General features: G+C 43.8%; 1 protein-coding gene across 2 annotated transcripts in view; it reads right to left on the reverse strand.

Moving 5' to 3' along the window:
• The window catches only part of Slc15a1 (solute carrier family 15 member 1), a 46,087-nt gene that overhangs the window by 3,089 nt on the left and 27,358 nt on the right, over positions 1-15,640 (reverse strand). For both annotated transcript variants that reach the window (XM_031361245.1, XM_031361246.1), the window contains exons 15-22: positions 15,245-15,326; positions 13,871-13,990; positions 11,835-11,984; positions 10,108-10,157; positions 4,875-4,982; positions 4,643-4,751; positions 3,914-4,057; positions 1,791-1,898 (exon numbers count right to left, since the gene is read on the reverse strand). In XM_031361245.1, coding sequence (XP_031217105.1) covers positions 1,791-1,898; positions 3,914-4,057; positions 4,643-4,751; positions 4,875-4,982; positions 10,108-10,157; positions 11,835-11,984; positions 13,871-13,990; positions 15,245-15,326 — 871 coding nt within the window. The remainder of the gene's footprint in view (positions 1-1,790; positions 1,899-3,913; positions 4,058-4,642; positions 4,752-4,874; positions 4,983-10,107; positions 10,158-11,834; positions 11,985-13,870; positions 13,991-15,244; positions 15,327-15,640) is intronic.

Below are 15,640 nucleotides of genomic sequence, written 5' to 3' on the forward strand. Positions count from 1 at the left end.
GCGAGAAAACGAACACACACACACAGGTCAGAGATGGAGCGAGAAAACGAACACACACACACAGGTCACGTTAACAGGATGGCGTGTGCATATCTTCCTGCTACTTCTAGGTGGAAGACACTCTGAAGTGAAACTCGGAGATGTCAGCCCCCAATAGAGACATTGTTCTGATTTTCTCAAATGCTCAGGGAGCAGGTGACACTTTTCTGCTAACATGGGATGTGGAAACAAGGCTTCTGGGAGGATGAGAGAAACTTTCTGACATTCAGACTGGTGCCAGAAGGATGGGGAGCCAGCAAGGACCAAGTGGTGGCCTTGCAAGACAAAGAGTGTGCTGAACACGGGCAGGAGAGACGGGCGTGCTGGACATTGGCAGGAGAGATTGCTCCACAGGTCTGAGCATCTTCCAGAAATCCTTGGTTGAGGTCCTGACACACCTACAAACCCCGCAACTCCAGCTCCAGGAGCCCAATGCTTTTCTGGCCTCCATGGGCACCTGTAGGTGCATGGTGCACATATATACACTCAGCCCCTCCACAATATATATATATATATGTATATGTATATATATAAAACATTATATAATATATGTAATATATATAATACATGTGTAATATATATAATATATAATGTACATATATGTTCCCACACACACATACATATACACATAGTACTATACACATTTCTTTTGACAATTCCTGAGCTCAAGAGCATGAAGTCCCATGGCCACTCCTGAAACAGGAAACAGTGTAACTGCTGATGACAGGAAACTACGAGGCAGTCCTTGCGTGCGACAAGGCTGGACAAAGCTCTGAGTATCAGATAAGCCTGTGCTTTATTTTATTTTAAATAGAAAGTTATAACAATCTCAAGAACATCTTTAACTTTTTTTTTTTAGAAAATCACAAATAAAAGGTTTAATTTCAGAATCCAAGTTCATCATTTATAAGTACCCTAAAGCATAGTCCACACAAACTCAGACTGAGCCTGCAGACAGTATTTCAACAGAACATTTTTTTCTAAAAGGTCATCTTTAACTTATTGTGAAGTTTCTGTACAGGGAATCTAGTTTTCTTCCTTCCTTTTTTTTTTTTTTCTCCTTCCAGTGCTGGGCTAGAACCCAGAGCCTTGTGCATGCTAGGCAAGTATTCTCCAAGGAGTTACCCCTAGCCCCCACATGACTAGCTTAGGGCTCTTGATCTGAATTCACAGCACCCATGGCAGCTATTTTTCGATAGTGGACTCCATTAGGGTATATGGGCTTTAACTTAATATGGTCAACCTGTTATCATTTCCACGTAACTGAAACCTGCAGAGACTGTGCCTGGTGCTACTGGGGATAACTCTGGCTGACTGGTCTGGCAATGTTATCCAGCCACTGACTCAAATGGATACCTATTTATAGATAGCTAGAGTGGGTCATGGTACTGACCATTAATAACCAATAAGACTAGAAGTTCGAAGTCATTATCTACATAGCAAGTTTGAGGGCAACATGGGCTGCATAAGACCCTGACTCAAGGGCTGGAGAGATGGCTCAGCAGTTAAAAGCACTGACTGCTCTTCCAAGGTCCTGAGTTCAATTCCCAGCAACCATGTAATGGCTCACAACCACCTATAACGGGGTCTGATGCCCTCTTCTGGTGTGTCTGAAGACAGCTACAGTGTACTCATATGCATAAAATAAACTAAAACAAAACAAAACAAAACCCTATCTCCAAAAAACAAAAACAAAAACAAACAAAAAACAGAAGAAAAAAAGACATATCCAAGTTTCTTTCCCCTTGTACCTGTTTACTGAAGTGCCCTGCCCCCGCCACGATGAGCACAATGATATTGCCAACCGCCACGGTTAGAAGCCATCCTGCCTGAAGCACGGACTTCATGTTAGATGGAGCCTGTGGAAGCAAAGCAGAATGTATCACAACCTGGGCCCCCGATTCGGGCCAGGAGAACCCCACCCACCCACCCACTCACTTCGACAAGCACCCCTGAAGGTCAGAGGTCAGCTTTGGTCGGGGTGGGGGGTTTAGTCAGGTGTGGAATCTCACGCCTATAGGCCAGCACTTGGGAGGTTGAGGCACGAAGATGTTTGAGGGCACCCTCAGCTACATAGCTTGACCCTGCTCTCAATATAAATGTGTGGATAAGTCAGTAGAAAGCAGAGGTCAGGATCGGGTTGATATAAGGAGGATGTAACGCTTATGATGAGACAAGCCACCTCTCTCCACACGCTTACAGCGTTGCCCTAGTAACACCGGCAGATCTACCAGTGGATGGACTTTGCCTCATGAGTTTCTAGGCAAAGCCATGCTCTCCCCATCTGCATTCGGTAGTGTTCCTGCTGTGTTCTCATATTCCCCCCTCATCACAGCATGGCCTTTGTCAAACAGTGTGGTCCTCACAGAGGGAGATAACCCAGCCCATGCAAACCATCACACATACCAAAGAAGAAGATGCCCAGGATGCAATGGCTTTAAGCATCTTTTTGGCAAACATTTTAGACATTAAAGCTCTAATTGGAGGTACCAATAAAATTTGTCTGAAAGCAAAGCAAAGCAAAGAAACAACAACAACAACAAAAACCCAAAAAACTGTTTTCCTGAGGTAGGGTGTTACATGTCTCAGCTGACTTCAGACTCACTATGTAGCCAAGGGTGATCTTGAACTGGTTTTCCTGCCTTGACCTCCCCAGTGCAGGGGTCACAGGAGTTCATCACCACACCTGGTTCATACAGTGCAGCACTGAGCTGCATCTCCAGCCTTAAAAATAGGGTGTTACACTTGTTCTTAGCAGTAGATCTGATTGCCTGGTGCCACTGGAAGTAAAAGAGAGATGCCTACCGGACCTTACATATACCCAGGATACAGACCTATAGACAAGCACTTAGATGCCTAGATGCTGCCCTTGGACTATTATATAAAATGCAGGATCTGCTATTATGACCCTGGCAGCAGACCTTGGTATGCTGCACCTTCCTTAGACTCTAGTCTTGTGTCTAGTGTCTTGTCTAGTGTGATTATATATCTATATATATAGATACACACAGAGTGTAAATATATGGATATCTGCTAGCTATATATCTCTATATAGATATCTACTATCTATATAGATCTATATACTATTTATACTCTCTCATGCTACTATACTATTTATATCTCTCTCTATATATGTACATATATGTGTATGTGTATATATGTATATATGTGTGTATATATGCATACATACACATATATATACACATATATGTGTATATATATATGAATATATATGCTATATTCCCACTGAGTAAAGACCTTATTAATCTCATAGTCCTTGTTCTGTAGAAGACAGCTGTGGTTATTGAATGAGAATTGTCCCGTGTAAGATTGGGCATTGGTACACTTGACCTTGCTGGAGGAAGCATGTCCCTGGAGGTGGGCTCTTAGAGTTTAAAACCTTGAGCCGCTCCCAGCTCACTCTCTCTGCTCTGTGCCTGTGGTTCAGGATGTGCATGCACTCCCAGCCTCTGCTCTGGCCACCACACCTGCCTATTGCTATCCTCACTGCCATGAGAGACATTGGTCAGAACCATAAGCCAGAGTAAACCTTCACTTGTATCAGTTGCTTTTAGCCTTGGTTTCTTATCACAGCAGGAGAAAGTAACCATGATGCTTAGGAGAGAAAAAAAAAACTACAAACAAATCTATAAGTGGTGATGCATGCCTACTATTCTAGTACTTGAAAGCCTGAGACAAGAGGATGGTGAATTAGAGGCCAATATGGGCTACATACTAAGACCCTGTGTTATAGAACGAACAAAACAAAAGAACCTCCAAGAATACACCTATCCCAGATTCAAATCAAGGCCATCAGTATTTTTTCTGAGGGCAGCAGGTAGCAGCAGGGAGGAAGGAACAAGAAACAAGAGACCTGGGAATAAGAGAACTCCAGTCCGGTGACAGAGAAGACCACCTCGCCACAGGTGAGAAGGAAGTACTGTGGGATCTGCAGAGCCATGTTCACAGTGTTGGGTGGAATGTCTTCAAATTCCTTCACTTCCAGGCAGCCACCACTCTGGACCAACCAAGCACCAAGCAGGCCGTTGAGAAAGAGGCAGAGATACGCTTTAGAGTAACAATGGTTCATATGGACACACTAAGCTGGCCTTCTAAGGTTAAACAGGAGATTTACCTAGTCTCTGCCCATTTTAAACATAACTGTTGAGTGCTGGAAGCCTGCCAGCTAAAACCCTGTAATCACTCAGTCTTGAAGTCACATAGCCCAGAGGGATGCATCAAATACTGGGCAACAGGAACTGTAAACTAATGTAGCTAACCCTGCCGAAGCTAACAGTGACTGTGAGATCCAGTGAGATGGCTCATCGGGGAAAGGTGCTTGCCACCAAGCCTGACAACCTGAGTTTAATCTCTGAGACTCACACAGGTGGAAAGAGAGAGCAGTCTCCTCTAGGTTGTTCTCTGAACCCCCCACACCCCTCCCCACATGCGCATGAACATGGTAAAACAAAGAATTCTCGGTGAGTTAGGTTGGTTCTAAGACCATTTACAAATCCTAATTCCTCTAGCTAATCATGAGCTCGTCCTGAGTGTCTAAGGATTCAGGGAGGTTGAACAAGCTGCGGTGGGATGAGCTACTAACCGCTTTTTGGATCACGTAGGTATACGCGCTGCCAAAGTCAAGGCTGGAAGATTTAAAATCAGTTGGACAGTTTGGTGCAACCTCTGTGGTGTTTATTGTGTAGTGTTTTCTAATAAAAAAAAAAAGAATAACCGAGGTTATGGATCGTAGTGTTAAAATCTCCATTTTTTTCTTAAGAAAAAGGTGAGACGTGCTTGAATTTGGGAGCAAGTTGCCCAGTAAAGGTACTCACTCGCCAGAAGAAAAGAACTGGTAGTTGCTGGCATTGTGACTGGTGACATTTTCATACACTTTCCCACCCATTTGGATGGTGATCATCTCGTTAAGGGTGTTGACAAACCTGGAACAGAAAGCCATCTGTCTTGTAACCAAACCATGCAATAATGTATTCTATGGCACACATGCATATGGGAGATTCCAAACCATGCAATAATGTATTCTATGGCACACATGCATATGGGAGATTCCAAACCATGCAATAATGTATTCTATGGCACACATGAATATGGGAGATTCCAAACCATGCAATAATGTATTCTATGGCACACATGAATATGGGAGATTCCTAGGGTCTAGAGGCAGAAAGTTAGCTACCTTACAGCTGCTTTGTCCATCCACTCATGAGCACACCCGTAAAAGAATTTATCCATGAGTATTTATCCATGCCAGGAACCACTCCGAGGGCTCAGAAGTGTTGCCTAGTTTCCTAATATTTAGGGGAATCCGCTAGGTAGTCATGGAAACAGATACTGACGCCCTTTCTCTCTCGAAGGGAGCCATGCTTTTGTGCTGCTTAGGTGGAAAGTTTCAGAGCTCAACAGGTAAAGAACAAAAATAGAGAAGTTGCTGGAAGAAAGCCACAGGCAAAACTTACCTTGGAAAGAGAGAAGCTGCCATTTTGGTTACCTCGGAGAGCGTGGGGCAGGGAATGGAAATAATAAGATCTGAGAGAAAGAAGCTAGCTATCCCAATGAGAAGAGGCTTTCCTGAGTTAACTGCCCTCAGATGGGGGAGAGCTGTGTGGCTCTGGAGTGGTGCTGGCCAGCATTTGCTGGAAAGCAGAGAGGAATGGGTCACCCAAAAGGCCTTGGCCCTCACCCCTAGGCTTCTAGCCTTGGCAAGTCCCCTTGTTAAACCTCAAGAGGAAGCAAGTGAGCTGCCTGCCTTCCTAGGACCACAGAGAACCTCGCAGCAAGAACAGATGGCACGGGTATTTCCTTATATGCTCCGTGCTGTAGAAGACCCTGAGGTTCTTACACAGCTCATCTAGGGATGAGCACGCTGCTGCCCTAAGAGAGATCAGCTGTTGGTTTTATCCACAAAATAGGCAGGCGACAGATTATAGCAGAGGGTTCAATACGTAGAACAAGAAGTAATAATGATGGATAGCTAAGTACTATAAAGAAAACTCTATCTCTAAAATACATGGCCAGTTTTATCAGCTTCATGGTGTTGCGGATTGGTTCTAATGCTATTTGTGTTAATTTGGCTCCCCAAATCACACGGGAATCTGCACATCTGCCTGTAAGACACCAAGGGTCCCTGCCCCCAGTTGACTCTAACTGGTAAATAAAGTGGTCAGTGGCCAATGGTTGGGCAGGGAGACGGAGGTGGGACATTAGATTTCCTGGGCAAGGGACCACGAGAAGGAGGTTTTAGCATTGCCATGCCAGGAAAGGAATAGGATGCAGGCATGAGAGCTGTGTAAGATGGAGAACCAGCCTTGTGAGAGTCGGGGAAGCACGGCCCCAGGGGCCGTCCAACGATTGAGTCTGAGGTTGCAGAGATGAAATAGAGATTTTAGTAAGTAATAACTCAGGAATACCGGAGGGTAGACATTAGCAATGTGGAGGTTTGGAAGTGCCAAACCAGCCATTGCTGTTTAAGGCATATTAAAATAGAAGGCTCTCTCTCTCTCTCTCTCTCTCTCTCTCTCTCTCTCTCTCTCTCTCTCTCTGTGTATGTGTGTGTGTATGTGTGTGTGGTACATGCAGGTGTTCTCAGAGGCCAGAAGAAGGCATCAGATGTCTTGGAACTGTAGTTAGGCAGCTGTCAATTGCTTGACTTGGGTTCTAGGAACCACACTAAGGTCTTCACCCAGAGTTGGTACCCAGTCTTAACTCTTGAGCCATCTTTTCAGCCATGTGGGTACTGTATTCATATATAGTGAATGCAGATTCAACATATTTTTACCAAATGTGACTTAAAAATTAAGGCCCACTTCCATGGAGAAACTACATACATGCAAAGAAATAGGTAAAAATATAGACTAGGGTCATACTTTAAAAAAAAATACTAAGAATACTCTAAATTTCCTTGAATAGAGATGGGTAGAGAAATCATGGTGTATCTATACATAGGAAGGCTTCAGTGTGGTCAAAGGAACAGACAGGAGCTACAGATGTAAATATAATGAAATACTGATCTGACATGTTATATAATATGATCTATAGCATTATTACAGAACAACATAAGCCTGTGATAATTAACTTTTATATTATTCTCTTTAAAAACATGCTAAGCAGCATACTTTTTAATGGAGATGTGACAAATAGCAATATACAGTTTTAAAATGCAGTGGAAAGCAAGATTAAATTACCAATCAGTTTTTAAAAGGTATTTATTTTACTTTTGTTTTTCTGAGACAGGGTTTCTCTGTGTAGCTCTGGCTGTCCTGGAACTTACTCTGTAGACCAGACTGGCCTCAAACTCGAGAGATCTGCCTGCCTCTGTTTCCCAAGTGTTGGGATTAAAGGCATGTGCCACCACCATCGGACCTTACTTTATTATTTCATCTATGCTGTCTCTTAAGCCACTCAACCTATTTTTGATTCAAGGCTTGCCTATTTAAAAGAAAAAGATGACAAGGTAGTAATTTAAATCTTTCGACTCACTGGTAGTGTAATACAAAAGTTGATTTGCTTGAAATATTGTATTTCCTTCCTTTAATTTACACATTAGTCAGAAAGTCTAATTTTGTAGAGGTTTTGAAGTCTGCTCATCAGTCTCTCTAGTTTTCTAGAACTTCCTCTTTAGAGTTGTGTCCAGGCACTATGGAAATAATTGAATCCTTTCACTCTATCAAGGATTTGGTGTTGCTACTCAATAGAAAAGCGACTCTGACCTGTCTATTTCCTTATTCACAGTGGGAGGGGTCAACATGCCATGAATGCCACTCATCTCTTTTCCTCAATATTCTATCAAAGATATTTTTAAATCTACAACCTCACCATGCAGATCACACACAAAGACTTTAAATTAAGTTTTTAGGGGATGAGGCAATAACTCAGTCAGCAGAGTCCCTCCCTCAAAAGCAGGAGCACCCTCCTTCAGTCCTCAGCACACTTATAAACTAAATTTTCAGGGGCAGAGGCAGATATAACCCCGGGGGCTCACTGGTCAGCTCTTCTGATCGGCACATCCCAGGTGCCATGAGCAGCTCTGTCTCAAGAAACAACAGGGATCTCTGAAGAACAGCGTGTTCTCGAGAGTTAACTTCTGAGAGCTATGGGCACGCACAATGCACATGCATGTGCACGCGTGTGTGCACACACCCACAGACACACACATGTGCACACACACATGCATATACACACATGCACACACAGACACACATGTGCGCACACACATGCACACAGACACACACGCGCGTGCACACACACATGCGCGTGCATGCACATACACACAGACATACGCACATACATACACACATGCACACACGCGCGTGCGCACGCACACACACATACACATGCATACACACACATGCACACACACACACACACATGCACACACACACACACACTTTTAAACACTAGTGAGATATCTCAGCAGTTAAGTTGGATGTTGCCAAGTCCAACGACTTGAGTTTGGTCCCTGGAGCCCACAGGCGAGAGGAGAGAGGTGACTCCTCTAAGTTGTCCTCTGACACATGCACAGTGGCACATGCATGCTCACACACATACAAATACACACATACTAAATAATTAGCTTTTCAAAGTTTGGCAGGCAAATTGGCTCAGTGGGTAAAGGTACCTGCCACCAAGCCTGTTGTCCTGAGTTCAATCCCCACTACCCACATATATAAGATGACATCATCTCCTGGAAGTTGTCTTCTGACCTCCACACTCACACATACATACACACATAAATACACACACACACACACACAGCCTAAATACCATGATCTACACTGTCCAAAGTTCCCAGCATTGGGGAATGTTTCTAAAGAAATCAAAACAATGAAAATGTTCTGAGAACAAAATGAAACCCCAGAGATGCTTCTAGTTCAGTGTCAAATACAAGCACAGGGAAGCTGTGTGTGTGTGTGTGTGTGTGTGTGTGTGTGTGTGTGTGTGCATGCACATGCACAGGTGCATGTCTTGTGCAAGACAAGATGGGCAAGTAGTAAAATCCAAAGGAAGGACTATGGACTGAGAGCTGTGCCCTTGAAACTCATCATGACACCTCAAAATGAGACCTCCTTTGGAGAAAGGGCCTCCAGAAAGCAAAGGAAGCTATTGGGGGCCCTTAATCTGACATGACTGATTGGTGTCCTTACATGAAGAGATTAGGATGCAGACACACAGAGAGAAAGAAGATGGCTATCAACACTCAGTCAAGGAGGGAGGCCTCAGAAGAGCCTGTCTTCAGGGAGCCTTGATCTTGGACCTCCAGTCAGAGGAACTAGGAAGTTCCAAATTTCTGTTTAACTGCATCACCAAGCTGTGTGGCACCTTGTCCTGGGCCTCAGCACAGACAGGTGCCGAGAAAATGAGAGAAGGAACCAAAAGCCAAATGGTCTTGTGCTGATGAGACGGATTACACTGATATAGTTACTCTGGAGAAAAATCTGGGACTGTCAAAGTCGAAGATTAAGATACCAGAGGCTTGGTAAGAAGTTGACTATTATAAGTGAGTAAGTGCCTGCAAGTCAGAAATCATCAGAGAAGTCTCCAGACCTCTGGGATGTTACAACCATGTGTGGGAGGAGAGGGCATTCAGGCCTGCCAGGGTGAATGAAAAGACAGGTCGGGATCCAGGAAAGAAAGAGTCTCCTGGGCACAGCAGTAACATCTCTGAGGACAGTGTCTGGAGAGACTACAGAACCGGTGCTTCTGGTGGGTCCCAGAGAGCGTGGAGGAAAACTGGTCCCCAGGGAGGGCCGTTGATGCCCTCACACTGTAACTAACTAACTAGACACTTACTGACCAGGTAAAGGCTAACACTATTTGTGTCATGAATGGGTGCTGAATTCTATAGATTATTTTTCTATACTAGTTGATACTATGATGTGGACCTTCTTCTCTAAGTTACAAATTATGTTGGTTGAACCAGTCTTATATTTTTGGTACACGCTTGACACTTTCACACCCTTGTCACAACTGGGCTCAGTTAAAGGAATGCGTTAAGCTCCATTAGAATCCATTAGAATCGAGAAGAACCAGTTTCAAAAGAAATCTGCATACCTGATTCCATTCTCCCCTTTCTCTGGCTTTTGGTTAAGACCATCTTTTACCTAAGAGAGAGAAGAAATAATGTAAGAATGTTTCTGAGCCAGAGAGATGGCTCAGTGTGTGAGGCACCTGCTGTGCAAGCCTGATTCTCTCACTTCAATCCCTGACAAGGTGGGAGGCGAGACTCTATTCCCCAGTTACCCTCTCACCTCCAAACATGCACTGCAGCATGGATCCACTGCTCTCTTATGTGCCCACCATGTGCATATATAAACACACATGCACATGCCATAAATAAACAGATAAATAAAATGTCCTGATACTTAGCTCAATAGAATCGCTTCGTACCAGCCCTTCAGCCTTTGAGCGTACAATACTGGCCCTTGTCCTGGAAGATAAGGGTTCTACTTCTTCCTTCTTGGTTTCCCTCCAGGCTAACACATGTTTCTCCTGTTATAGATCCTAGATTGTCAGTGGCTCCAAAGGGCATGACTCTCCAATAATTTAGATGGTCTGACCTTTGGACTTGGCAACACTGTACTGTTGTTAATACAGATCTCATGTTTGAGAACTGAACAGATGAATGAGGAAAACCACTGGAAAATAAATCTCATAAGCATATTTTTGCCAGGCCACATTTACAGTTTTGCTGGGGTGTGTCAATCTGTGGGCCACAGATGCATACGCCTGATAGAACAAGCCACCCAAGAGCTTCCTATTAAGCAAATGGCTGAAAACATTAACTGCACATTGAGTTTTTCAATATATTCTCACTCAAATCCTCTGGCGGACTGCCCAAAGATCCTTTATTCAGATCAACTCCTCTTGTGCCAAATGACACATAGATGTCTTCAGTTTGTCAAGTAGTATTTCATGCGCATTTTATTCCTTGTATCTGGTGTACATACCATATTTATATAAGTGCACATTTAAACAATTGATACAATTAAAGATATGTTAAGCACTTTATCTCAAAGTCTGAGAATGTACATATGCATTCCTATGACTTACATACATACACAGAAGAGTCTATAGGCACACACTCATAAGTTATTATTTATTTATCTTTATATTTTTACAATTTTTGCTTTATATTATTTTATTTTTTTTACACAGGGTCCCACTGCATAGCCTTGGCCAGCCTGAAACTCAAAGAGATCCTCCTATCTCTTCTTCCTGAGAGCTGGAATCTAAGGTGTCTGATGCTATGCCTAGCTAAGATAGGGTCTTCCTACATAGTCCAGGCTAGCATCTACTTCCTGAGAGCTGTAAAAAAGGTATGGACCACCATACCTGGCTCCTACTTTTCTTTTTAAATCATAATTAACAGTAATCTTCCTTCTCCAACGGCCAGACCTTTATTGGGAGTCAAACATCTTGTGCTCCTCAGGAGTTTGAAGATCGCCTAACACAGTGCTCAATATTGGTAAAGCAAAGCCACACCAGTAAAAAGCTGTGTCTTGTGGCTGGAGAGATGGCTCAGTGGTTAAGAGCACTTGCTGTTCTTGCAGAGGACCTGGGTTCAATTCCCAGCACCAACATGGTAATTCACAACCATTTGTAACTACAGTTCCTGGGGACCCGATGCCCCTGACCTCAGACACCAAGTACCCATGTAGTACACATATGCCCATGCAGATAAAACACTCATACACATAAAATAAAGTCTAAAACATTTTAAAAGCTGTGTCTCTGATATTGCAAATAGCCAAGAGACAGCCGCAGTGTCCAGTACTTACCACACGGTATTGACTAGGGTTCCACACTAGAAGGGTGTGCCGGTGACCCTGCTCGAAATCATGAGCTACTGTGGTGACTCCCGTAGATCCAGGAGAAGACATATTTATGCTTGTCAGCTTGTCTATATCGAAAGTCATGAATGTGTCTGTCTGGAGATGGGGGAAAGAAGGCAGGAGGCGGAGTTAGCACTGCTCGTTGGGACACTGTCATGCCACAGTCGATGGCCTTGTGACATGGATCAGCATTGCGAAATTCATGGTCATACACATCCAAAATACCTTGTAGGAACTCAATGCCTGGCCTCCTCTTGCACGGACACTATAATACAGCTCTTTGTATATTGTCACAGGAACCATATTATAATTTTGTTTTTCCCTAAGGAAAACACATGCTGTAAACATCATTTATAGTCCTATAAATATACTATACTATACTATGTATAGTATAATATACTGTAACCCCCCCTGCCTGAGGTCTGATTCTTCAGACCCTGCCTGCCTCTCATAACCACACCTCTCTGCCAACCTCCTGCTATTTGCCACACCTCTCTCCTGATTCCAGTTACATCGGAAGTCCCACCTCCAGAGACCGAATAAGGAGCTACTGATTGGGCCAGCATGCTGACGAACTTGGGGTAGGGATTTTGCCTCACCTATTCTACCTGTTGGCTTGTAACAAAGAGATTATTAAATGAAAGATGGCTGAGTGATCACACGAGTGCTGTCTAATTTTTTAAGAACCTTCCACATGGATTAAGGTAACATAAACATGGCTTGCCAAGTTTCTCCTGACTCCATATTCCAGAAAACCCATTCTTATCGTTGCCGCTGGCCGGCAACAATATGCTATATAGTACTATAATATAGTACTATAAATATACTATATTATACTATATACAGTATAGTATGTTATATAGTACTGTAAATATAGTACTATATTATACTACTATATTATAGTACTATATACTATATATACTATAGTACTGTATAGTCCTATAAATATACTATATATAGTATAGTATATATATAGTATATAGTGCTGTAAATATAGCACTATATAGTATAGCATACTATATACTATAGCATGGAGAACTACTTGATTTACACCAGGGAAGACTGGGAGTATAGTATACTATACTGTAGCATACTATAGTATAGTATAGCACTATTAAGTATACTACTATAATACAAAACAGTACCAGGGGACTGGGGCTGGAGAAATGTATCAACAGCTGAGTAGCTGCTCTTCCAGAAGACCTAGGTTCAGTTCCTGTAATTCACATGTAAATCACAACCACCTATAATTCCAAGGGACTTGATGTTCTCTTCTGGCCCCTGAGGGTACCAGGCACATATACAAGGAACAGGCATATATACAGGCAACATACACACCCCAAAGGAAAAGCAAAGGTTCTTGTGAAATCAATACAGGGTTGCCTTGACCACCAAGAGTCACATTTTACCTCCTTCTTCAAGGTCATTAGCTTGTTAAGGTCTAAGTCCACTGCTCCAACTGTGGTGGGTCAGGAATGAGAGCCTATGAACCCATACCACTGAGGTTAAGACCTCAAGGCTCTCCATGTGACCAGACTCAAGGCTTGAAACCATAGGTCAAGGGCAATGACCTCCAGAGCAGGGTTTCCCACAGAGGCACTGTGTATACGAGGACAGAAAACTCTTGGCTTGGGGACTGAGTGCAGCACCTCTGGCTTCTGTAGATGAAGTGCCAGAAGCACACTCTTGGTTTGCAGCTACAAAGAATTGTCTGTAGAGACTGCTCAACATCTCCTCAGAGATATCACATCCCCTGCTTGCAACCATGGGCCTTCCCTGCTGTTGAAAGTGCCAGAGTGATCATTACCCACACTCAAGTTAGAGGCCCATAGGTTTAGAAAGCGTTATGAGGTGGATATTGACATGTGTTGATCTTCGACTGCCTTTGGGGTTTATATAAGGAGCAACAAGAACAGATCCTCGAGCTATGTTCCAAGTCAGGTGGGTAGATGACATACAAGGCCCTGTTTCCTCCTCCTTACCTGAGACATTTGGGCAAGCGTCACATTCTTTCCAGGAAAATACACGGTCATGTTATTGTTTCCGATGTTCAAGACCTTAATTTGGACTTGATTTACACCAGGGAAGACTGGAAGAGTTTTCTGGAGGGAAAAAAAAAGGAGAGATCCACAGTGAGGACTCCTGTCGATGGTCACCGTCACCTCAGCTCTGGGGACATTTTCTTCTGCAATGTACAGCTCATCCAGAGACATGTGCCAAATACCGTGCTCAGCCCACTGGTCACATTGCATGGCGACAGAACTTTATTTAGCCTTAAAAACAAAGGGAATCTTTTTATATCCTCTAAAAAGGGCAAACCTTGAGGGCATTATAAAATAAGTCAATCATAAAAGGGTAAATGTTCCGTGATCGTGGTCACGTGGTTTGCCTGGAGCAGCATCCTAGGGACAGGCGGTAGAATGAGGCCACCGGGGACTTGAAGAGACAGGTCAGAGAGTTGGCATTGAGTGGTGCAGCGGTTTGGTTTGGGAAGATGGGGAAATTCTGGATGTATGTATGTGAGGGTTCCACAGTGAAGGGAGCTGCACTAAGCTGTCTACTTACAAATGGTTGAGATGGGAGATGTCATTTATAATTTGTTCACTGCCATGAATTGTTTGTGTGTATATGTGTGTGACAGAGAGACAGAAAGACAGAGAGAAACACACAGAGCGAGGCAGAGTGTGTGTATGTGTATGTATGTATGAGAGAGACAGAGAGACACACAGAGAGATACACAGAGATAGAGACAGAGACAGAGGAGGCAGAGAGAGAGAAAGAGACAGAGACAGAGACAGAGACAGACATACAGATAGAGGAGGAGACAGAGAAAGAGAGTCTCCTCTAATTTTATGGACCACATAGCCCCTGCCTTTAAGAACTAAGGCCTTATTTCCAGTAGGCAGTACAGGGCTGGTTTAGCACAAATGCACCCAACAGGTGTTAGGATCCATTTAGGAATTATCCCTTAGTAGATATATCAGAATCCAAAATGTGTTCCGCTATGAAGAAGACGGTTACGCATTTCCCAAGTGCCCGTTTGTGAGTGACAAGTTTCTCACCAAATCTGAGCTGGGAGCAATTCCATGAACTCATCTCCTGTTACAGAAACTGTACCACGGGTGGAGTCACTTGCACCGACTTTTCTCATACCGAAGCCTGCCCATTAGTTCAGTACCTAGACGTTCCCCAGTGGATAGAACTCACTGTGCTAACCGATGGACTATTTTGCTCCTTCACCACCTCCCTTTACTGTCTTTACTCCAGGAATCCCTACTGCCTATGGGGGAGAGTCCCCTAGTCTCTAACCCTCCCAGTCCAGAGAAGGAAGACGCTGAGCCCAGGAGAAGACTCACATCAATTTCCACTTGCACAATTGCAGCCACCACAAAGGCCATGGACGCCAGGAACATCCCGACTGTCATCTTCTTCAGGGAGCTGATGCAGACAAGGGGAGAGTGAACCCCAGCCTGTGCCACCCAGATGGACCAAGAATAAGCCCTGAAGGAAAACCCCCCCTCACCTCCCACCCCTTTGGCTTCCCTGCAAAGATAGCTATACTGGGAACCAGGCTGGTGTTTTTATTGTTTTAGGATTTTATGTGTGCATGTCAATGTGAGTATATGTCCACATGCGTGTGAGAGTGCTCTCAGCATATGTCCACATGCGTGTGAGGGTGCTCTTAGTATATGCCCACATGCGTGTGAGGGTGCTCTCAGTATATGCCCACATGCGTGTGAGGGTGCTCTCAG

The sequence above is a fragment of the Mastomys coucha genome, unplaced genomic scaffold, assembly GCF_008632895.1.
Source record: "Mastomys coucha isolate ucsf_1 unplaced genomic scaffold, UCSF_Mcou_1 pScaffold9, whole genome shotgun sequence".
Classification (NCBI taxonomy): domain Eukaryota; kingdom Metazoa; phylum Chordata; class Mammalia; order Rodentia; family Muridae; genus Mastomys; species Mastomys coucha.